At 39.7% G+C, this 19673-nt stretch overlaps 7 protein-coding genes, 1 non-coding gene and 1 pseudogene across 10 annotated transcripts; 4 read left to right on the forward strand and 5 right to left on the reverse strand.

The window, feature by feature from the left end:
• Positions 1-137: 137 nt before the first annotated feature.
• LOC137736608 (uncharacterized) lies at positions 138-1704 on the reverse strand. Its single transcript, XM_068475846.2, has 4 exons — positions 1451-1704; positions 877-966; positions 682-778; positions 138-435 (listed from the first exon to the last, which is right to left on the reverse strand). The coding sequence occupies exons 1-4, from the start codon at positions 1653-1655 to the stop codon at positions 294-296; spliced, it is 534 nt and encodes a 177-aa protein (XP_068331947.2). The 5' UTR covers positions 1656-1704; the 3' UTR covers positions 138-293.
• An 829-nt stretch (positions 1705-2533) lies between these two features.
• Positions 2534-5023, reverse strand: LOC137736609 (uncharacterized). Its single transcript, XM_068475848.2, has 5 exons — positions 4734-5023; positions 4383-4515; positions 3975-4099; positions 3674-3820; positions 2534-2806 (listed from the first exon to the last, which is right to left on the reverse strand). Exons 1-5 carry the CDS (start codon positions 4920-4922, stop codon positions 2672-2674), a joined length of 729 nt encoding a protein of 242 aa, XP_068331949.2. The 5' UTR covers positions 4923-5023; the 3' UTR covers positions 2534-2671.
• Positions 5024-6996: 1973 nt separating this feature from the next.
• LOC137736319 (uncharacterized) lies at positions 6997-8563 on the forward strand. The gene has a single exon (XM_068475606.2). It carries the CDS (start codon positions 7178-7180, stop codon positions 8267-8269), a length of 1092 nt encoding a protein of 363 aa, XP_068331707.2. The 5' UTR covers positions 6997-7177; the 3' UTR covers positions 8270-8563.
• Positions 8564-8774: 211 nt separating this feature from the next.
• Positions 8775-9537, forward strand: LOC137736320 (nodulin-related protein 1-like). The gene has a single exon (XM_068475607.2). The coding sequence runs from the start codon at positions 8881-8883 to the stop codon at positions 9340-9342; it is 462 nt and encodes a 153-aa protein (XP_068331708.2). The 5' UTR covers positions 8775-8880; the 3' UTR covers positions 9343-9537.
• Positions 9538-10097: 560 nt separating this feature from the next.
• Positions 10098-12282, forward strand: LOC137736607 (uncharacterized). Its single transcript, XM_068475845.2, has 2 exons — positions 10098-10230; positions 11114-12282. Exon 2 carries the CDS (start codon positions 11227-11229, stop codon positions 12013-12015), a length of 789 nt encoding a protein of 262 aa, XP_068331946.2. The 5' UTR covers positions 10098-10230; positions 11114-11226; the 3' UTR covers positions 12016-12282.
• Positions 12283-12398: 116 nt separating this feature from the next.
• On the reverse strand, positions 12399-14023 carry LOC137736606 (uncharacterized). 2 transcript variants are annotated; one of them, XM_068475844.2, is made up of 6 exons: positions 13876-14023; positions 13709-13803; positions 13352-13618; positions 12935-13247; positions 12764-12845; positions 12399-12688 (listed from the first exon to the last, which is right to left on the reverse strand). In XM_068475844.2, the coding sequence occupies exons 1-6, from the start codon at positions 13893-13895 to the stop codon at positions 12497-12499; spliced, it is 969 nt and encodes a 322-aa protein (XP_068331945.2). In that variant the 5' UTR covers positions 13896-14023; the 3' UTR covers positions 12399-12496. The 2 variants fall into 2 exon arrangements, with proteins under 2 accessions (XP_068331945.2, XP_068331944.2); XM_068475843.2 differs by having other exon boundaries at positions 12935-13253.
• Positions 14024-14350: 327 nt separating this feature from the next.
• Positions 14351-14424, reverse strand: TRNAT-AGU (transfer RNA threonine (anticodon AGU)). Its single transcript has one exon. It is a non-coding gene; the product is annotated as a tRNA-Thr (tRNA).
• A 40-nt stretch (positions 14425-14464) lies between these two features.
• LOC137736603 (pentatricopeptide repeat-containing protein At5g66520 pseudogene) lies at positions 14465-16197 on the forward strand (annotated as a pseudogene). The gene has a single exon (XR_015954898.1). The product of XR_015954898.1 is annotated as a pentatricopeptide repeat-containing protein At5g66520 pseudogene (transcript).
• LOC137736604 (uncharacterized) lies at positions 16098-18986 on the reverse strand. The gene is made up of 11 exons (XM_068475842.2): positions 18655-18986; positions 18433-18580; positions 18253-18324; positions 17973-18044; positions 17799-17870; positions 17543-17686; positions 17367-17447; positions 17198-17269; positions 16933-17004; positions 16575-16646; positions 16098-16487 (listed from the first exon to the last, which is right to left on the reverse strand). Exons 1-11 carry the CDS (start codon positions 18758-18760, stop codon positions 16397-16399), a joined length of 1002 nt encoding a protein of 333 aa, XP_068331943.2. The 5' UTR covers positions 18761-18986; the 3' UTR covers positions 16098-16396.
• Between the last annotated feature and the right edge of the window lie 687 nt (positions 18987-19673).

Here is a 19673-nt window from a genome sequence, read left to right on the forward strand (position 1 = left end):
ACTTTGTAAATTAAGATGGTAAACCTTTACCTACTTTTTAAAATTCAATTTTTTCTTCTTGTCCTACGTCATGCCTGCCATTTTACTAGTCTATCCGTATGCACTTTTACGACGACGTAGACTAAATACTGTATTAATTTACGCATCAATTGGATCGTTATATGCTCGTAGTGGTCGTGATCGTCTACTCATATTACATACGTATCCATGTCTTCAAATGAGAAGCTCCTACAAGTTTGATTTCTACCATTACTTGGAAATTAGGGTTTACACAAAGCATAAGTCGGTGGATATCAATCCTTGACGCCAGCTTTCTCCTTCAACATTGCGATGAACTTGTCTTTCTCATCAGGTGTCATTCCCTCTGCCGAGCAATCTCCAACTCCCCACTCTGCCCCCCGTATGCAGTACTTGTCTTGAATTTCTTTACTATTCCTGCACAGTTTCAGTTTCACACAGAACACGTCTGATTTTGTTTCGACGTTGATATTGTTGCCTCATTCCTTAACAACGCGATTGTTTGACATAAATGGTATCAAAAGCATTGGTCACTCCTTTCAAGCGTCTACTCTCGTTCTACTGTTAGGCCGTTTAGGGTTTATAGCAGTAGCACGAGCCTAGAGCTTTCACACTTCCAATTATGCAAGCAATTAGGAAAGCACGAACCAGGAATCTACTTACTTTTCTTTGTTGAGCTTGGATTTTTCTAGTAGCTCCTTCAGTATTGGACTTGATCCGAATCTTGCATCATTTTCTGCATACTTTTTCTGGTTTTCTTCTGCAATAATATATAATTGAACAACGTTGTGTCACATTTTTCAATCAGCATGTTGAACGTAGATGAATGTAAATATTCAGAGAGAGTTGAAGTCGAACCGTTGAAGCGTTTGAGGAAGTCGATTTGAGGCAACTCAGGACCTGGAACTGATTTAATTCCAGTCGATCCTGATAGAAATCCAGCACTGGCTGCAACACCAAATTCCTCCCACATTCAGCTCCCTAATTTGAAAAATACCCCTATGCTAGAGGACTAATATACTTTCACGTTGGCTCAATAGTAGCAACGGTCCTTGAACTACACCTTAATTTGCATTTTGGTCCGTGAATTCCAAAAATAAGTCTCGCCATCCTCCAATTTAATATTGAGTTGCACCGTTAGAGAATGGCAGACTTATTACTTGGCTCCTTACATGTAAAAGTCATTCTGTCTTTGTACAATTACAATGCAAAAAATTTTACACACACGTCAAATTTTAATAATGACTTCTTAGTTCTTACGCATTTCCATCTTTTTAGGAGCGAAAATGCAACTCAATGCATAGTTGAGGACCATCGCTACAATTAAGCATTTTTTTTTCCATTTGTTATATCATCTGTTATATTCTTCTGCTCAAATCGCAAGGCAAAGATAAAGAATAAATCATCGTATTGGGTCTTTTGAACTGCATACCTGGATTTGAGCCGAGAAGAATGGCAGCTGAAGCAGCCAAAGAAAGAGAGGTTTGGAGAAGAACACGGCGGGGAGACGTCGGCGCCGGAGAAGAACTAGAACAAACTACTACTGTGGTAGGTCTTTTAAAGACATCTAAATTGGTGTGTGAAATATGAAAGGAAGGATGGGAGCGGAAGAGAGCTGAGACTGAAGAGGAAACCATGGTTTGGCTTATACCACAGCCCCAGCCCGAATAAAGAGATAACAAGCAGAGGGATACTTATATGTACGGCTTATATCGACCACAGAAGCATCCAACTGCTTTTGGCGCTTTTCAACGTTTTTTCACTAAACGGCATTGTATTTTTACTCAAGTAGTCGTTTGAGGTGACAAAACAAAAACGACATGTTTTTTTCCCTCTGTTTTTTAGGCTTTTCAAGTCTTTATGATGGAGGCAATGCTAGAAGAGGAGGAAATCCATCTTAGAACTTCGAGTAATGGAGTAAATGCGTTAAATTTTGAAAGTTTTGAACACATGTCATTCATACATACAAAATGCTAGAAAAACACGAGTAGTTTTTTTTAATATGATTATCACACTGTCACGTAATATTATTAATTCATTCATATTATAACACGTGTATACATTATTTTAACAGGTGATACTTGTTTCTATCCAAAGTCCACTTTGTTGTCCACTTAGTTGTGATATTCAAATGAGAACTAAGAAAACAGACGATTCTAATCGCGATACAACCGTGCAACTAGATGAACAAGGAGATGGCGAGGGTGAGCCTCAGTGGGCAGTGGTTTTGGGTTAGCAGTAATGCGGCATGTCGTAGGAGGGGTGTCAAGTGGCCCATGCTGGAGCTCGGGAAAACAATGACATTAGTTTCAGGGGTTTGGAGGAGGCTGCCGGAGTCGGCAGACATCTTTGAAGGGAGGTGGTGGTTATGGTGGTTTCTAAAACAGAGAGATTTGAGTGTGGAGAGGCCACATTGTAAAACTTGCATTAGGTCATAACTGTAAGTAAGAATGCCCAACAACGATACTTTCGACGTCATTTTTTGTGAGAGTAGGCCAACAAGTGGAAGAAATAGTGAAATACTGAAACCGAAATTGACAATAGCCTGCAACAAATCCTTTGGTTAATTACACGAAACTCTCCTATTCTCTCTTTGTTTTTAATGGTCACTCGTGCAGTTTGTTTGCACCTAAAACAAAGCCAGTCGAGAAAATCATCCTTCAATCATGGCCTTAGCAGCGTCGATCAAAAGTGGTCTAAATTCTTTAGAAGCTCGACCGAGCACTGTGTATCCTTCCTTGTCTTCCACATCCACGTCTGCTCCGTGCCTTATTAGAAGGAGAGAAACCTGTCATCGACCAAAAATGAATGGAGATCTGAGAAAACATTGAATTATGCTTTCTGTTAGACAAAACTAGAAGTTAATACAAAGTTCTTTCTTCCCATGTCAACTTGGTATTAAAATTGATAACATAGAAGTGCACCATTAACATGTACCAAGTGTGAAACAGCAAAAAATTATAACCTAAGGTCTCTGAGTACGAAGAAAAGGTTCAAACCAAGAGGGAAACAATATATGCAGGTCATAATAACTGTTGCAACCTCTGCAGAAGGCAGATAATCGCAGAGCAAAACGGTTAAGTTTATTTCCCATTTACAATGGGCCTATTTGTCTAGCAATAACAAAAACAGAGATTTAAAAGAATGCCAGGAATTCGGAAGAAGAAATGAAACACCACAGGGCTAGAGAGAACAGGTTAAGCACTCATTCAACAGGTTCTAAAAAGCCAGGATCAAGGCCAGTGTTTAAAATCAATTGAAGAAACACCAAAAATCTTCAAGCCCTTCTTACAATAGTTGACATTAGCCAGAAGCATTATATGGTATGAAGCCACTAAGATAATAAAGTAAGGCGCATATTACAGTCAAGTCCATACTAGTCAAACAAAGACAGAATGAAATACTGTAAATTGCAACCAAGCATGCATTTCCAGATTTCCTAAGACTAATCTCTTTCCCAACTCTTTATTTCATTGCTAAAATCTGAATCAGAAATGCTCAATCCCAACTGGCTTATTAAAACGAGAGCGCGGAAAGTAGGGTCAACAAGAGCAATAAAAGTGGCATTCATGATGTACTTCTTGACCAACCAAACAAATATATCCATGTGTGCGGCAAAAATAAGAATCTCTTTCTCAGAGTCACCCAAACCTACCTCTTTGTTATCGCAAATCACCGCACCCATGAGAGGAGTCTGACCAGCTCTATCAACAGCATCAACTTCTGCCCCTTCCTCAATTAAAAGCTCACACAGTTCTGATTTTGCAGTGCTAGCTGCCCGGTGCAATGGGGTGCAACCAACCTGAGCACAATGCATACCATATGATCACAATTCAGCAAATACAAACAAATTAAAAGAAGTTAAACACTCCAGCAGCAACGGTGCTCATTAAACTGGATACATACTTAAAGGTTCTCCTTCACCAGATAAAGCACTATTATGTGAAGTTACAAACCTTGTCCTTCAGATTAACATTTGCCCCATGGGAGATCAAACTCTGAGTAATCTCAAACCATCCCTTACTGGCAGCATAATGAAGGGCAGATCGACCGCCATTGTTCTTTAAATTAACATCAACTCCTGTTAAGAACCATAAAATCAGAACACTGAGATAGCACAATCAGCCATGTTCAAGTAACCACCATTGTTTTCAAATGATATTCTACTTTAAACTCGATTATATTTTAAACCCAATTAAACAACGAGGAGGGGGATTTGAAACTTGAGTGCATAGAGGAGCACATCCGCTCTAGCCAACGTGACTACGCCCACCAAGTCTACTACATTGCCTGGTTAACGGTGCTACAAACAACATGAAGTCATGAAGCATATAGCCATGAAATCTGACAAGTGACAAATTTACCTTTGCTTAGCAACAGCTCAACTATTTCCGAATTCCCAATGCTGGCCGCAGAATGAAGCGGCGCCCATCCGTCTTCATCTGTGCTGTTTATCACACTTGTTGATTCATCAGCAGCAATCAGCAACTTCACCACCTGAGTCCCCAAAAAGCCACAAATTCATCAGCTTCAAAGAAGAGAATATTACAACTTAAAATTACAATTGAAGCTAAATGAGAACAAGCTCAAAGTACTGATTTTCAATTGAAACTGAAATCAAATAGAAAGCAGAGGGCACCCTCAAATTTTCTCTAATTTTCCCTCATTTTCTCGGGAACCACACAGGAATTTGAGGAATGTGGGAGAAGACGAACCTCGGAGCGGCCCGAGGAGACGGCGACGTGGAGGATGGAGCGGGCGTCCTCGTTCCTGAGAGAGAAAGCTTCGGCGAGCTGTTTCTGTGAGAGAGATTTGAGCGCCGAAGAATCGCCGGTCTCGGCGGCTTTGAAGAGGTCTTCGGCTTTGAGTTTCTGCTCGGACGGCGTTGGATGATCGATCTCCATGTCCACGGCGAACTGTACGGAGCAAGCTGGGAGTTGGGGATTTTGGGGATTTTACAGGGAGTTCTTCCCGGTTTATTTCGTGTTGGACAAGTTGCAACTTGACGGTGTTAAAAAACACTTCCAAATGAAAAGTTCTTTGGGCCGCAACTCGAAGGCTCCATAACTTACAAGTATGTCAGGCAAAGTTGACATGTAAGCCCAATACTGGCCCAACTTGAAGCCCATTGCATACGTTACTTTGAAGGAGAAATTTTTAATTGTGACAGAAACACAAGTGGTACATTACGTTTTTTAATAAAAATTGTGGAAAATTTTATTTTTTAAGTTATTAACTTTTTAGCACACATATCCCACCATTTGTATAGTGACACGTGATGTACCATCCCGTGTATCGGTCACATTGAAAATTCTCTCGCTTTGAAGGGCCAAGGGTTTGCTTTCCCCTAATTGCATGTCTCGTTTGTGTGCGACCACGTCATCCTTGTAACGTTACTCGTAAAAGTATGAAATTTTATGTGTTTATTAGTATTGATTTTATGTTGTTTGTTTTTTTATAAGCTATAGTGTTAGTGCGATAAATCGTTAGTTGTTGTAAAAAAGATAATTGATGGAGATTGAACTCGCATTAAAGTATGTAGATATAAACTACTGTGGTAAAGCGTCGTCTACAATAATATATTGGGTTTACTTACGAAAATGATACTAATTGGATGATAATATTGAAAAAAATTTAGTGCATTGCTTCAGAAGGTGTCAAAAAATACACATTAATAAATAACATTGATCAAATATTAATCCAATAATATGTATTAATCAAATGTAACTAAACATATGGCTCTTTTGAAAATATTTTTAAATTGATTAAAATCACTTTTAGAGAAAATGTTTTTAGATTTCAAAAGCACTCGAACTGCTTTATGTTAGAAGCACAAGTTCTGCGCTTCTTATAGAAATCACTTTTTTCAAAATTTACTTGAAATTTTACCTAAAATTAATTCCAAAAACATTTTAATTCAAATAGCTTTCAACTATTTTAAGGGTACTTTCAATCTAATATACATGTCAACGTGTCTGTAGGAGTGGACCAAAATGTTAAATATGAAACAGGATAAGATACAGCCACAATCACAAAAATCGTGTGGCTAGCAGGGGTTGCTCATGTCCAAAGTCCAGAACCAAAAGTCCAAAAGGGGTTTGTTGTAGGAGTTATTCTTCGAAAAAGGATCCTCGACGAATTTATTTTTTGGAGATCCTGTAATCGTGTCTGTTCGGATCATTTTCTTTATTCTTCACATGATTCACAAAGAATTTTTTACTGTACTATACGTATCCTTGAATAAAAAAAATCAACATAAAGCTTAGATGCCTAAAAACACTTGGTAAACCATCATCTAAAAAAAAAAACTTAACACAATAATGTACTAAGTTTCAACTCAAGGTTAATTTCTAGGTTAGGTAAAACGATTAGCTTATGTTACGCTCTCTATAAATATGTTGCTAATGCAATTCCATTAAGGATTCATTTGTTTTTATTGGAAGAAATTTTATTACGGTATTGTTTGGATGAGCTATTTTTAAATTCTAAGACATATAGATCAAATAAAGAAGAAATAGATCAGAAAAAATAGGTGGGAATTATTAGAAAATAGAGCTCATGAGCATTATAAAAGTATGTGACACAGATTTGTAAATTATTCATCCCAAATGGTCATATACAAATCTCTTTATCAGGCCGTTTTTATATTCAAGTAATACATTTTTAATCCCTCTTTATCATATTTAAATATTTTGGTTGAAATTTTCAACAAGTATGATAAGTTATTATTGTGAAAAATATCTACAAGCTGACTGAATAAAATTTGAAAATAAAATAAAACCAATGAAATTATAAAAAAAAAATTACTTTAAAAGTCCTGAAATTGGCTTCCACTAAAATAAAATTAACTCAGTCCTTGCTCATCTGTGATTTTTCATCGCTATGTCAAATCTTTATAATTTGAAAATTCGATAAATATTTGTGTAAAGAAAAATGCAATGACTTAAAGGGATTGAAATAAAGAAAATGTTTCCTTTTGGCTTTTGTTCTTTAAGCGTGACGTGGATTTAACATCACCACGTGAAAGGTCCACCGACAATCATAAAATATATCCACCGAGAAGCATGTGCAAGTGAATTTATATGTCACCGGATTCAACCCGTTTTATCAAATCCTCCTTACAAAGCAAAGCACTTGATCTACTTTTCTTCACTCACTGATGGATCGGCTTTCATCAGCTTTCTCTTCCGGGGGTTACGGGGACAAAGACTACGATGATCAATACGATGGCCAAAGAAAATCCGGGACCGAGGGTCACCACCGGTCCGGAGGTTACGGGGACAAAGACCAAGACGATCAATATGGTGGCGGGAGAAAATCCGCGACTGAGGGTCACCACCGATCTGGAGGTTACGGGGAGAAATACCAGGACGATCAATATGGCGGCGAGAGAAAATCTGTGACCGAGGGTCACCACCGGTCCGGAGGATACGGGGACAAATACCAGGACGATGAATATGGTGGCGAGAGAAAATCCGCGACTGAGGGTCACCACCGGTCCGGAGGATACGGAGACAAATACCAGGACGATGAATATGGTGGCGAGAGAAAATCCGCGACCGAGGGTCACCACCGGTCCGGAGGGTACGGCGACAAATACCAGGACGATGAATATGGTGGCGAGAGAAAATCCACGACTGAGGGTCACTACCGGTCGGGAGGTTATGGGGACAAAGACCAGGAAGATCAATATGGTGGCGAGAGAAAATCCGCGGCTGAGGGTCACCACGGGAAGCAGGAGGGCCACTACGGGAAGCCGGGACATGCTGCACCGACGACGAGCGAGCTGATGTCGAGTGCCAAGATTGTGGCGGAAGCAGCCAAATCTTCGATGAACAAAGGCAGCGGGGAAAAGATTGACAGAGCTAGGGTTTCAGAGGCTGCTAGTAACATCCTAAGTGCTGCCGCGCACTATGGGAAGCTGGACGAGAAAGAAGGACTTGGGAGTTATGTTAAAAGGGCTGAGGATATGCTTCACAAGTACGGCAGCGGCGGCGGCGGAAGCGGCGGAGGAGGAAGCCACTACTCTTCTGAGTCTCATAACTCTGGAGGAGGAGGCCACTACTCTTCCGAGTCTCATAAGTATGGTGAGGGGAAGGAGAGAAGAGAAGATGATGAGAACTATCCGGTGAGCGGAGAGCATAAGACTGGGAAGAAACATGGTAAAAAGGATGAGGACGAGGAGGAAGAGGGTGGATCAGGTGGGTTTGGTGATTATCTTAAGATGGCTCAGGGATTCTTGAAGAAGTGATGATCGTCATAATTAATCACTAATTATGTAAGGTTATTATCCTCATGATCCTGCGGCACTCTCACTTAATTTGGCTTTATTAGTTGTTAACTTAATTATGATGTTAGTTAAAAGTTTGTTTTACTTTCTGTATTTGGTTTTAGGCCTTCTTGTTGTTCTGTTTCGGACCCATCGTGTTTTCCTGTGTATTATGTGTATGTATTTCTTAAGCAATTGTGTTTGTGTCATGTAGAAGATTTATCTATCTGTGGGCTCTACTTTTCTTGCAAATAAAACCTCAATCCATATAAGAAATATCGATCGTACATTTAGATGTTGCGTCCTATTGATGTTTTTTTCTCGAGGAATGAGTGGCCGCAAAAATTCTGCTTAAATATTTGGCTTTCTATGATAATTAAAGAATAAAAAAAAGTGAACCATCAATTAACATCACCCAAAATAAAAGTTGTTTGTGGATAGTGCATAAAAAACGGGTACATCACAAAGTGGAGAGAATATATACCCGTTGAGAGTGTCGTATATATTCAACAATAAGCTAATCAATTTCTCATCACTCTATGAAAAAAAATACAAAAATATAAAGCACTGCTACATTTTCTTTGAATTAACTAATGGATCGGCATCATGGGGATGAAGAGGATGATCAGGGCGAACATCGTGAGCGGAAAATGGGAGGAGCGAAGGAGAAAGGCGGGAAGCCATCGATGGGGGAGATGATGTCGAGCGCGAAAATTGTGGCGGGCGCGGCTAAAGGGGAGAAGTACGACAAAGCTGAGGTTTGCAAGGCTGCCAGCACCGTTCTAAGCGCTGCCTCCACATACGGTGGTTTCGACGAGAAGGAAGGCATGGGGAGTTACATCGGCAAGGCCGAAGGTTTGCTCCGCAAGTACGGCGGTGGTGGCACAGAGGGTGAGGGAGGTGGCCACAAAACTTCTCATTCTTCAGCTTCTGAGTCGGAGGAGAGCCGTAAAGGCAAGAAAAGCCACACTAAAAAGGATGACGGTGAGGAGGAGGGTGGGCATGGTAAATTTGGGGGCTATTTAAAGATGGCTCAAGGTTTCATGAAGGACTAATCCAGCAATCGTCGTTAATCATTAATTACGTAAAGTTAATTGAGAAACTTAGATACACAGATATGTCAGGTGACAATGCAAGGCAATGATGCAGTGAACATTATAACGTGATTCATTTGAAGTATATCGTGACAAAACAGTATTTTCGTTTCACAAAAGTTTTTCTAACATAATAAAAGAATATTGTAAATTCCATATGTAAATTCTACATTATATTAAATTTGATTAATGAGAAACAACTAAACTGAAAAAAAATCCGGTGCCAAATTGGTGTCTCTAAACATAATCTAAATAGATTTAGGTGATACTTTTCTTTTGGAAAATAGATTTAGGTGTAGTTAGACGGGTTAGTCTTCAATAGTCCGGTTTACAAAGTAATCCGATTATATATCAATTGAATTGACAAAATGAAAATAACATTAAATTGATTCAATCTTGACTGTTTATTTTTCATATTACTAAATAATTTGGACTGTCGTAATTAGACACATCAAACCATCTATATTTATATGAGGTCTGCCCAAAACTTTGATTTTTCTCGGTTGGTTTCAAACAATTGATAAAAATAAATAAAATATTTAATTTGCATCCTATTCTGCTCTCCTATTGGCCACTCTACTTTTGTTTTTCCAACAGAGGACCTAACCAGAATCCTTGTTGACCAAACAAACCAGAATCCTTATGACACGGGTTTGCCACCTGGCACCCACTCTAATTTTTAACACCGTTACATTCTCTACGGCTCCTTTTCTTTGTTCTTCTAACACGCTAGCTGCAGAGGAACAGATGAACCGAGGAACCGAGCTCTGCTCGCTCATTCATCTGCCGCTCTCTCTGCGCCCTCCTTCTACATCCCCCCATTGCAGTTTCAGTCAATCTTGTCAAAAGGTAAAATTTTGACCTCCTAATCGTCCTCTTTTTATCTTAATTTGCTTTAATCGTCGATTCGAATCTACGTAAATATATGCCGCATTGAAATGTTGAATTTTGGGATAATTGTTTGTTCTGTTCCTTGTTAAAAGCTTGTTAATTTCGCCTGTCAATGCTATGATCGTGCAAATTACTAGAACCCCAAATTATATTTTGCTTAATTATTTGTTGGGTAGTTCATATCCTAGCACTTTGGTTTCTCCACCAGAAATCAATTTATGAGTTTTGGTGGGTACTTTAAAATTATGCTCCATTGTGTTAAAACTTAAGGGTTTTTATGTTAACCTTAGAGAATGGTAAAGTATTTCATGTTCTAGAACCTAAATTGTTGTTGGTTATTCTTTGATTTTTCCCAGTATGCTAAGTGATTGTGCAAATTATAAGGTGTCTACTTCACTGGTGTAATAATGACTCTACTGTGAAATGGGTAATTGAAGTAATTGGGGTGTCTTGATTCGGACGTAATTTTCATCAGAAAGGGATCCTCTCCAGATCCCTTCCACCTAATCCACCGAATCCACCAATCTGGGCCCTTGAAATTTGATTCAACGGCTACAAAATGGGGGCCCCTTTAAAAGTTTTAATAACTTTAGCTGTTAGATCAAATTTCAAGGGCCTGGATTGGTGGATTCGGTGGATTAGGTGGAAGGGATCCGAAGAGGATCCCTTTCCATTTTCATCAAGCAAGTTTGTGTTAAGGATTTTTGGTGCTGGGTTGGTCTGTTGTTGCAGGGGTTGCCAATGTGATGCATGTTTTTGTGTATTTGTTGAATAAATTACTTGTTCACGTCAAAAAAGGATATTCAAATTTGTAGGAACTAAACTAGCTTACTGTTGACAGGGTAAAATTGAAGAATTTTTGAAGATTCAAGTTTCATGGTTGAATGGTGTTGCAGTTTCTGCAGTTTTAGTAATTAACCCCTTATTTTGTGTCGCCCTTATTTATTTGTTACGATGTGGGGTTTTGCTTCAAATGCTATCACAAGCGTTGGACTAAAACGAAGCTCATCAGAGCAGAGTCGGGTTTGCTTGGACTCCTCGGACGATGATGTCTGCTCGAATTCAAGCCAAGAGGAAGGGTTAGAATGCCCTATATGCCTGGAATCTTTCAACATTGTCGAGAATGTGCCCCATGTCTTATGGTGCGGTCATACCCTGTGTAGAAACTGTGTCTTGGGGCTTCAATGGGCTCTCGTAAAATTATCCTCTCAAAAGTTTAAGATCCCATTTTTCATTTCTTGCCCTTGGTGCCACCTGTTGTCTTTGCGGCTGATTTATAAGGGTAATCTAAAGTTTCCTCGCAAGAATTTCTTCCTTCTATGGATGGTTGAGAGCTTTAATGGTGATAGGTTAAAGTTTATTCCTGCAATCAGTGGGGAAAATCAACTAATTGGTTCTCCAATAGCAAGTTTGGCTATTGGAAATCAAGCTGCCAACGGTAACCTGAGGAGGAACCGTTCTAGTTGTCCTTCACTTTCAAGGCATAACCGTGATGATAGGGGTGGCCCTGTGGAGCGGCATCAATTCTCGCTGCACAAGTCTTTGGATTGCTTCATTCACATTACATCCAAGTTCCCATTAGTCATATTGTTTCTCGTGATTGCATTTTTCGCAATACCTGGCAGTGCTATTATTTTGGCAATCTACTTGTTACTCACAGTTGTTTTTGCAATTCCGTCTGTCTTGTTATTGTACTTTGCATACCCGATTTTGGAAAGGCTGGTAAAGGAGATAAGCTCGTGACACATCAAATTGAGTCTTCGCTATCCAAAGCCTTCTCAGATTCTGTTGCATGTTTGACAGTGGAAGCTTCAAGGGTGTATGTGGCAAGTTTTCTTGGGTAATTTGTAAGTTCCGACTTCTGTGTCTAAACGATCAATCACTGATGTAACTATCATTATTTGTTTGAAGTAACTGATTTCCTTTTGCCCAAGCTTGAGTACTCTCAAGATTGTTGCTCATGTTATTTTAGATGAGGTAATGAAAATTATCATAGTGAATTTACATGCATGCTTATTTGAAATGTCTAATTTGCTATATGAAATGAGTGCCTATTAGTTAGTTTGTAATTGGGAAATTCCTCTGTGTTTAATTTATACATGTTTTAGATATGGTACGGCTAATAATGCGGTGGAACTCTTATTATGATTACACTTTCTGAGTGAAAATACAGGATCGTGAAAGAAATGTTACACTCTCGAAACTAGGTGAGCAATTGGTCTAATTACACGCAGAAGCATGTTTTAGGAGCTTTCCCTGTTGTTCTCATTGCATTTGCCTTTTCTTTCACCTTCAAGACTTCTTTCCTATGTCTCTCCTCTGCCTTTGCCCTAGCTTCTTCTGCAATCTGTTTGATAGTTTCCATCTCGCTGCCGAACTTTAGTACTGCTTTTGCTCTTTTTCGCTCTACTTCACTCTGCTTTTCCAATAAGTGGAATATTAGTTCATGATCAGATTATTGATTATATATGAAAATAAAATGGAGCAAAACCTCTATTTTATGGAGATGGTTTGTGCTTTTCTTCTTCTTCTTCTTCTCCCATGCAACTATTGTGGCGTTTATTTTCTCATACCTGACAATGATGTGGCTGTCAAAACCTAAATGTAACATGATGTTTCAATTATAAATTATGAAAATGATCGCCGATTTCTGAGTAGCTACCTTTCTTTAAGTCTAGCGATCTCAGTTTCCTCCCAAATATCTGCTTGTGTTTTCGTTGTTCCAGGTCCTGTTGAACTCGGCCTCCTGGTTTCATTCCAAGCGCTTTCAGGTTTCGTAGTTGTGGACAGATTGGGTTTCGGCGCTGCAGTTTCAGGGTTTACACCGCCAGCGCTGTTTGACTGTTTATCAGCAAAAGTTGGAGTTTTCTTGATAGATGGGGCAGGAAGGACGGCCTTTTCGGGGTTCTTCCCGGTTGTGCTTATTGGTACCTTGCCATGTGGATCTTCTCGTTCTGGAGTCCTTTTCGTCGAACCTGCACCTAATACAGATCATCTTCTTGGTTCTAGTTTGAATGCTGAAAACTCAGTGTTTAGGGTCTGGGTCGTTAACAATGTTATGCGTATAAGATACTTTTACCTGAGAATATTTTGGAAAATCTTCCACTTCCAGACACCGGCTTTGAAATTGTTGTTTCTTCCTTTCCGCTCTTGATCCTCTCGGTAGTTGGTTTACGCTCATAGCCCGTCTTTTTCTTATCAGAGATGGCCGAATCTTCGATTGATTTGATGGCGAATGCAGCAGCTCCCACCGCAGTTGCATGCTTCATTGCATTACTAGCATCATAATCCTGACTCGTTTGTCCTGAGAGCCGTCTCTGGAACCAGTTCTGGGTCTTCCTTTTCTCTGCAAGAAATAGCTTAAACCACTACCAAAATTTGTTCCCTCACCAAACCATTTTGCATATTATGCAGCAGAGACAGAGCCATATGTTACCTTTGAAAGACTCAGTTTTCTGCGGCGGTATTCTTCGGCCGTAGATGCTGCCTGACTCTTCAGTCTTCTCTTGTCCTACGCCGGAAATTCTCACCCTAACAATAGTGATTAGTAATCATAATTACATAATCAAAGTCGAATATTATAAGAGTTAAGGGCCGAATTACCTCATTTGGTTAACTTCCATTCTTTCAGACGAAACGAACTCGGAATTTCTTCTCTGTGAATAAGGGTTTGGTGCTCATAGTTTGGTGTTTATTTGAAGGATAAATTAGAGAAGATGAGAGCTTGAAGAAAGCTAGTTAGTAGGTTAGTTTCAGGGCAAAGCTGGCAAGAAAGCTTGAGCTTACTTTGCACGCAAGTTAGGGCTTTTTGGTGAAGGAAAGTATTGCTTCTTTTCAATGATTCTTAGCTTTCAGAATTCTAAAAGAAAAAAATTCCATGAAACGTTTATGCAAATCTTTATATTTCGAATATCTAAATTAGAAATATCGAGAAATGACTCGTTATCTATAAGGAGCTAAAAAATATTTAACCAAGAAAAAGACTAGAAATGCCAGCCTTCCCCGATGGAAAGTCACTCCTATGATTCTCACTTCAACATTCTCAGCTAAAAATAATAGAATGAAAAACATAGAAAGATGCTTTCATTGAGAGTTGAACTCAAGACCTCCCGCTTACTAAACGGGTGCCCTAACCAACTGAGCTATGAAAGCATTGCTGCTGATACTCTTACCCGAAACATTTTATTAAAACCGCTCAAACCAACACATATGGGCTTTCGAAAACTACATCACACCATTCTTTCCCACTTCCATTACCATCAATTGAACATGAAGGTGTCGGGTGCCCATGGCATCCTACAGCAGCAACAGCACCACCAGCAGATGTCTCCAACTGCTAGAGAAATGCAAGAACATGAAGCACTTGCAGCAAGCTCACGCCCAAGTCTTCACATCTGGGCTCGGCAGCAACAGCTTTGCTTTGAGCAGGCTCTTGGCCTTCTGCTCGGACCCACGCCATGGAAGCCTCTCCCATGCTTGGAAGCTCTTCCAACACATCCCACAGCCCACAGTCTGCATCTACAACACAATGTTGAAATCTTCACTGCTCAGAAATGAACTCATCCTGACCGTCAATGTGTTTACCAAGATGTTGCAGAACGGGATGTGCCCAGATAATTATACCCTCCCTTACTTGTTAAAGGCTTGTGCGAGGATGCAAAGGTCTTGTCTTGGGGAATTGGTTCATGGGTTCTGTTTGAAATTGGGTTTTGTTTCTGATATCTTTGTGGGTAATTCTCTGGTAGTCATGTATTGTGCGTTTGATGATATGAAGGGTGCACGGTACATGTTCGACGAAATGCCTAGCTTAAGTGTAGTTTCATGGACGGTCATGATTTCTGGGTTTGCAAAGGTGGGCGATCTTGACATGGCGCGATTGTTCTTTGATGAAGCTCCGGTGAGGGACAGAGGAATATGGGGTGCCATGATTTCTGGGTATGTGCAGAATAGTTGTTTCAAGGAAGGTCTCTATTTGTTCCGGTTGATGCAGTTTACTGATATAGAACCTGATGAGGCAATTTTTGTGAGTGTTTTATGTGCGTGTGCTCATTTGGGAGCTCTGGATACTGGGATTTGGATTCACTCGTATTTGAATCGGCTTCGGTTGCGGTTGAGTGTTCGTTTGAGCACGGGTCTTATCGACATGTATGCTAAATGTGGGAGATTGGAGTTGGCTAGAGGACTGTTTGACGAAATGCTGCAACGAGACACGGTTTGCTGGAATGCGATGATTTCGGGAATGGCAATGCATGGAGATGGCGAAGGTGCACTTGAACTGTTTAGAGAGATGGAGGATGCTAGGGTTAGGCCAGATGATGTTACTTTCATTGCTTTGTTTACTGCTTGCAGTTATTCCGGCATGGCAGATGAAGGAATGAAGGTGTTTGATAAAATGCATAGGATATACAACATTGAGCCGAAAAGCGAACACTTTGGATGTATCGTTGACCTTCTAAGCCGCGCTGGGCTCTTCGAAGAAGCAAAGGGGATAATTGAAAGAATACCCACTTCAAGTAAACCCTCCGAAGAAGCAGTGGCTTGGAGAGCATTTCTCAGTGCTTGTTGCAATCATGGACAAGCTCAACCAGCTGAGGTCGCTGCGGAGAAGCTCTTTCAGCTGGAAAGGCACAGTGGGGTCTATGTCTTGCTCTCGAATTTATACGCAGCTTCGGGGAAGCATGGTGATGCCAGAAGAATGAGGAATTTGATGAGAAACAGAGGAGTAGAGAAGGCTCCGGGTTGCAGCTCGGTCGAGATCAATAGGGCAGTTCATGAATTCATTGCGGCGGAGAAAACTCACCCGAAAATGGAAGAAATTCAATTAGTTTTGGAGACCATAAAAAAGCACTTGGATTTTTCAGGGAGCGATCAATATTTGTTTCTAGTTGACAAGACTTAAATCAAAGCTTTTATGTTCGACTTCCGAAGTCCTAACATTACCTGCTACTATTTTCCATATAAGCAACTCCTTGGGGAGGTAGCAACATAGGAACTCACCAGTGACGGCAAAACTTCGTCGATACAGATTTCTATTTCATCGATTCAGCGACTATGTGAACCCTTGTTTGGGCAGTACTAAGCACAATTGGTTAAAACAAATAAATAATAGTTCGATGTCTTTTGACTAAACGAGAAATTCCGTGTCAGTGAGCTCGAGAACTTTGTGTATGCCTATTGGTTTTACGCCTGGTCGGAATGCATTCCCTTCAATATACCTGTGATGAACATGCAACCAAGATATCAAATAATCTGCTACATAATTTCAGGAATTAAAAGTTTCCGAGTTCCAGACAGAAACTTACATGTCTTTCAAAAATGGATGTTTGTAGAAGGCATCGGGAATTCTCCCAGAAAATTGATTGTGATCCAAGTACCTAAAATCGATAAAATAAAAAAATAAAAAAAATCTCAATCAGAAATGAAAGAAATTATATATTCATTCCTCAATCTTATGTGAAGGGTAGATCCTTTGTCAAGGTTGTTCAGTTAGCCCAAGGTTTGCTATACTAATGATATTAAGTTCGCTGATATCGCAAGAGTCTAGATTCAAGTTGAATATTGGGATAAAGAAAGAGGAGGCAACTCCTCGATAAGTACCCTTCGACACCAACTAGTATAGCACAAATGCAAAGAGAATAAATATCATAAGAAGAAACTCACAAGTAAGTCAATCTCGGAATATGGGAAAGTCCTAATGGAACAATCCCAGACATCTTGTTGTTCGATAGGTACCTGTAAACAAGCAAAAGAATTAACCCAACAAACTTCTTCTCTGGTAAATACATAATACAATCCATCCTCGATGATGATAGTAACTCAAGAGTTCAGAAGCAAAACTTCAAAGGAGACATACAAGATTTCCAATGAGAAAAAAGAAAGAAAGAAAGAACGAGAGAGAGAGAGAGAGAGAGAGAGAGAGAGATACAAGATTTCCAATTTGGTCAAGTTGGCGAGCTGTGCTGGAATCCCTCCCGTAAGGTAGTTGTTGTTTAGGTAACTGCATATCCCAGTTTCAAAACGATTCACTTAATCTTTCATGTCATTTATACTAGAGGTAAAAGTAATTATGTATTCACCAACTTGGATTAACTTACAGGTTACGCAAAGCTGGAAAGCAGCCCTCAATACGTATGAGTTCCCTAATAGTACCCACCAAATGATTGTTACCAACGTCCCTATGAACAAATAGCATCAACGGCACACACGTTAGTAACCAGATACAGATGCATTATCATTAACAACATACATGTGAAGAATTATCTAAACATACAAATGCCGAAGATTTTGCAGAGTTCCTAGTTCTGGAGGAATCCTCCCAACAAGGCGATTTTCTTGCAGATAGAGATAACGAAGCTCAGGAAGATTAGCAAGCTCCTTCGGGATTTCCCCCTTAAAACTATTAAAGCTTAGATGTCTGCAAATGATTAGTAGACAAAAACTAGTGAATAAGTAAATCATGGTGAATTAGTAGTCCAAACAAGAAAATTTCAAAGACATTGCGAAAGAAAGAATCAAAACTCACTCACAAATGGGTCAAACTCTTGAGTTCACCAATTTCCGGAGGAATGACATCTTGTAGCTTATTCCATCTCAAGTTACTGAGAAGCAACGATAATTAGTAAAGAACTAGAAATCTAAGCATAGATGTTCAGTAGAAACCAAATTAATCTTAAATAAAAAGAAATAGAAAGGGGATGTACAGCATTTTGAGACGCTTCAAACGTCCGATTTGCGGAGGAATTGGGCCGGTCAACTTGTTGTTATGGAGATCCCTGTGACACAGACAGAGTCACTTACATATATAGCAGATTTTTTAAAACAAAGATCATGAGTGTTGACAAAAACTAAGAAACAACTTATGGGTTATTAATGATGTATTTGCAGCTTACAAATTAAAGATTTTGAAACGTTAGTTTGTATTAATTGTGATAATTGCTAAGAAATTACAGACCAGAAGATTGAAGAGGTGTGTGTTCTTACAGCCTAGTGAGATCCAAGAGATTGGTGACGGCAGTAGGAAAAGGCCCAACAATTGAGACTGCATAAACCTCCCTGCAAATTTCCAAACCAAAAACAACACATAAATGCACAATCTTCAGTTAAAACTAAAAACTCTGGGAAATCGAATCGAATGGAATGTGGAAGAAGTGATGTTCTTACAATTCGGTGACGACTCGATAATCCCCTTGAGTGGAGCAAGTGACGCCGGACCACGGCGGAAGGTCGCCGTCTCCGCACGGATCGTCTCCGACCCAGGCGTACACCACTCTCCAACCCAGCGACGCCTTGATCTCGTTCAGTGCTTTCACTGCCCAAAGAAACCACCAATTACCATAACCAAATCACAATCGCAGAGAGGGAGAGAGAGATGGGAGGACTTACTGTCGCGTTTGAGGGTTTTGGCGTCGAGAAGCAGCGGAGGGAAGACGAGGAGGAGGAGGAGGACCAGAGAAAACGCGGCAATTGGAAGACGAAGCGCCATTGTCATCTCCAAAAGAGAATTTCGGAGATCTCTGATCTCGGACTTCTTCACTCGCACACAGTTTCAACTCGGATTAAGCAAGCGGCATTTAATTATCTGATTAGATATAAACCACTGTACTTAATTATGATTTGTTAAGTAATTAGCTGAGAGATTAGTGATAATCTCTCCAAAGTCTTCAGTCTTCTGCCAAACGCGGAATTGGAACTCTGCTTTCGTCCGTCGGTGACTCGTTTTTCTTAATTTTTTAATTTTATTTAATTTTATTTCTTCATTTCTATTGGTCGGGCCTCCTACGGGTTTGTTTTATTTGGGCCTCCTCCCGGGTTTTTCTTTTGAGCCCGGTCTAGTTTTTATCTACGGGTGTACACATGGGCCGTTTTTTGGGCCCTTCATTTTTCTCTTTTCAGTATTACTCGAGCGGTGTTGAGCAACGGGACTTCGAATTCAAATTTCAAAAAAACATAAATGGCTTTAATCAACTGAGTTATAAATTTTATGCATCTTTTGATTCTTCCTTGTATTCTCAAACTTTATTATTCTTAATTTTTCGAAATAACATTTTAATCTTAAGGATAGAGTGTTGTCTTCTACTAATACATTTATAACAAGAACTCGATTTTATCCTTGGTGTTGTTCAAAAAAGTACACATGTATTAGCCAATTTACTCCACGAACTTGAAAGGTATGGTCTGAATATTTTTGGTTACACCCAATAATGCGTTTCATTATTAAATGCACCTTCATGATATATGCAATTTATATTTCACCTTAGTTTACGAGGAAAGCGAGAGATATATGAAATTTAGGACTTTCTTATATTACGAATATCATGGGAAACACATTCATTAACCAAAGAGCAATTGTGTCACGGGATTCACCTCACCTTATATGGGAATGGGAGATGCTATTCTCTTGG

The sequence above is a fragment of the Pyrus communis genome, chromosome 13 (assembly GCF_041283825.1).
Source record: "Pyrus communis isolate YQ-2024b chromosome 13, ASM4128382v1, whole genome shotgun sequence".
In the NCBI taxonomy this organism is placed as follows: Eukaryota; Viridiplantae; Streptophyta; class Magnoliopsida; order Rosales; family Rosaceae; genus Pyrus; species Pyrus communis.

Excerpts from the sequence above, each read along its gene's own strand:
- LOC137736608 (XM_068475846.2), bottom strand. The coding sequence starts at position 1,655 with ATGGTTTCCTCTTCAGTCTCAGCTCTCTTCCGCTCCCATCCTTCCTTT. Across the intron at positions 967-1,450 it reads TCTTCTCGGCTCAAATCCAG|CCAGTGCTGGATTTCTATCA; the intron begins GTATGCAGTTCA and ends TTGGTGTTGCAG. Across the intron at positions 436-681 it reads TCCAAGCTCAACAAAGAAAA|GAATAGTAAAGAAATTCAAG; the intron begins GTAAGTAGATTC and ends GAAACTGTGCAG.
- LOC137736609 (XM_068475848.2), bottom strand. The coding sequence starts at position 4,922 with ATGGAGATCGATCATCCAACGCCGTCCGAGCAGAAACTCAAAGCCGAA. Across the intron at positions 4,100-4,382 it reads TGAGCTGTTGCTAAGCAAAG|GAGTTGATGTTAATTTAAAG; the intron begins GTAAATTTGTCA and ends GGTTCTTAACAG. Across the intron at positions 3,821-3,974 it reads ATGTTAATCTGAAGGACAAG|GTTGGTTGCACCCCATTGCA; the intron begins GTTTGTAACTTC and ends CATTGTGCTCAG.
- LOC137736319 (XM_068475606.2), top strand. The coding sequence starts at position 7,178 with ATGGATCGGCTTTCATCAGCTTTCTCTTCCGGGGGTTACGGGGACAAA.
- LOC137736320 (XM_068475607.2), top strand. The coding sequence starts at position 8,881 with ATGGATCGGCATCATGGGGATGAAGAGGATGATCAGGGCGAACATCGT.
- LOC137736607 (XM_068475845.2), top strand. The coding sequence starts at position 11,227 with ATGTGGGGTTTTGCTTCAAATGCTATCACAAGCGTTGGACTAAAACGA.
- LOC137736606 (XM_068475843.2), bottom strand. The coding sequence starts at position 13,895 with ATGGAAGTTAACCAAATGAG. Across the intron at positions 13,804-13,875 it reads ATGGAAGTTAACCAAATGAG|GGTGAGAATTTCCGGCGTAG; the intron begins GTAATTCGGCCC and ends CACTATTGTTAG. Across the intron at positions 12,846-12,934 it reads ATCGCTAGACTTAAAGAAAG|GTATGAGAAAATAAACGCCA; the intron begins GTAGCTACTCAG and ends CATCATTGTCAG.
- LOC137736604 (XM_068475842.2), bottom strand. The coding sequence starts at position 18,760 with ATGACAATGGCGCTTCGTCTTCCAATTGCCGCGTTTTCTCTGGTCCTC. Across the intron at positions 17,871-17,972 it reads TTGAAGCGTCTCAAAATGCT|TAACTTGAGATGGAATAAGC; the intron begins GTACATCCCCTT and ends GTTGCTTCTCAG. Across the intron at positions 16,488-16,574 it reads CATCCATTTTTGAAAGACAT|GTATATTGAAGGGAATGCAT; the intron begins GTAAGTTTCTGT and ends TGTTCATCACAG.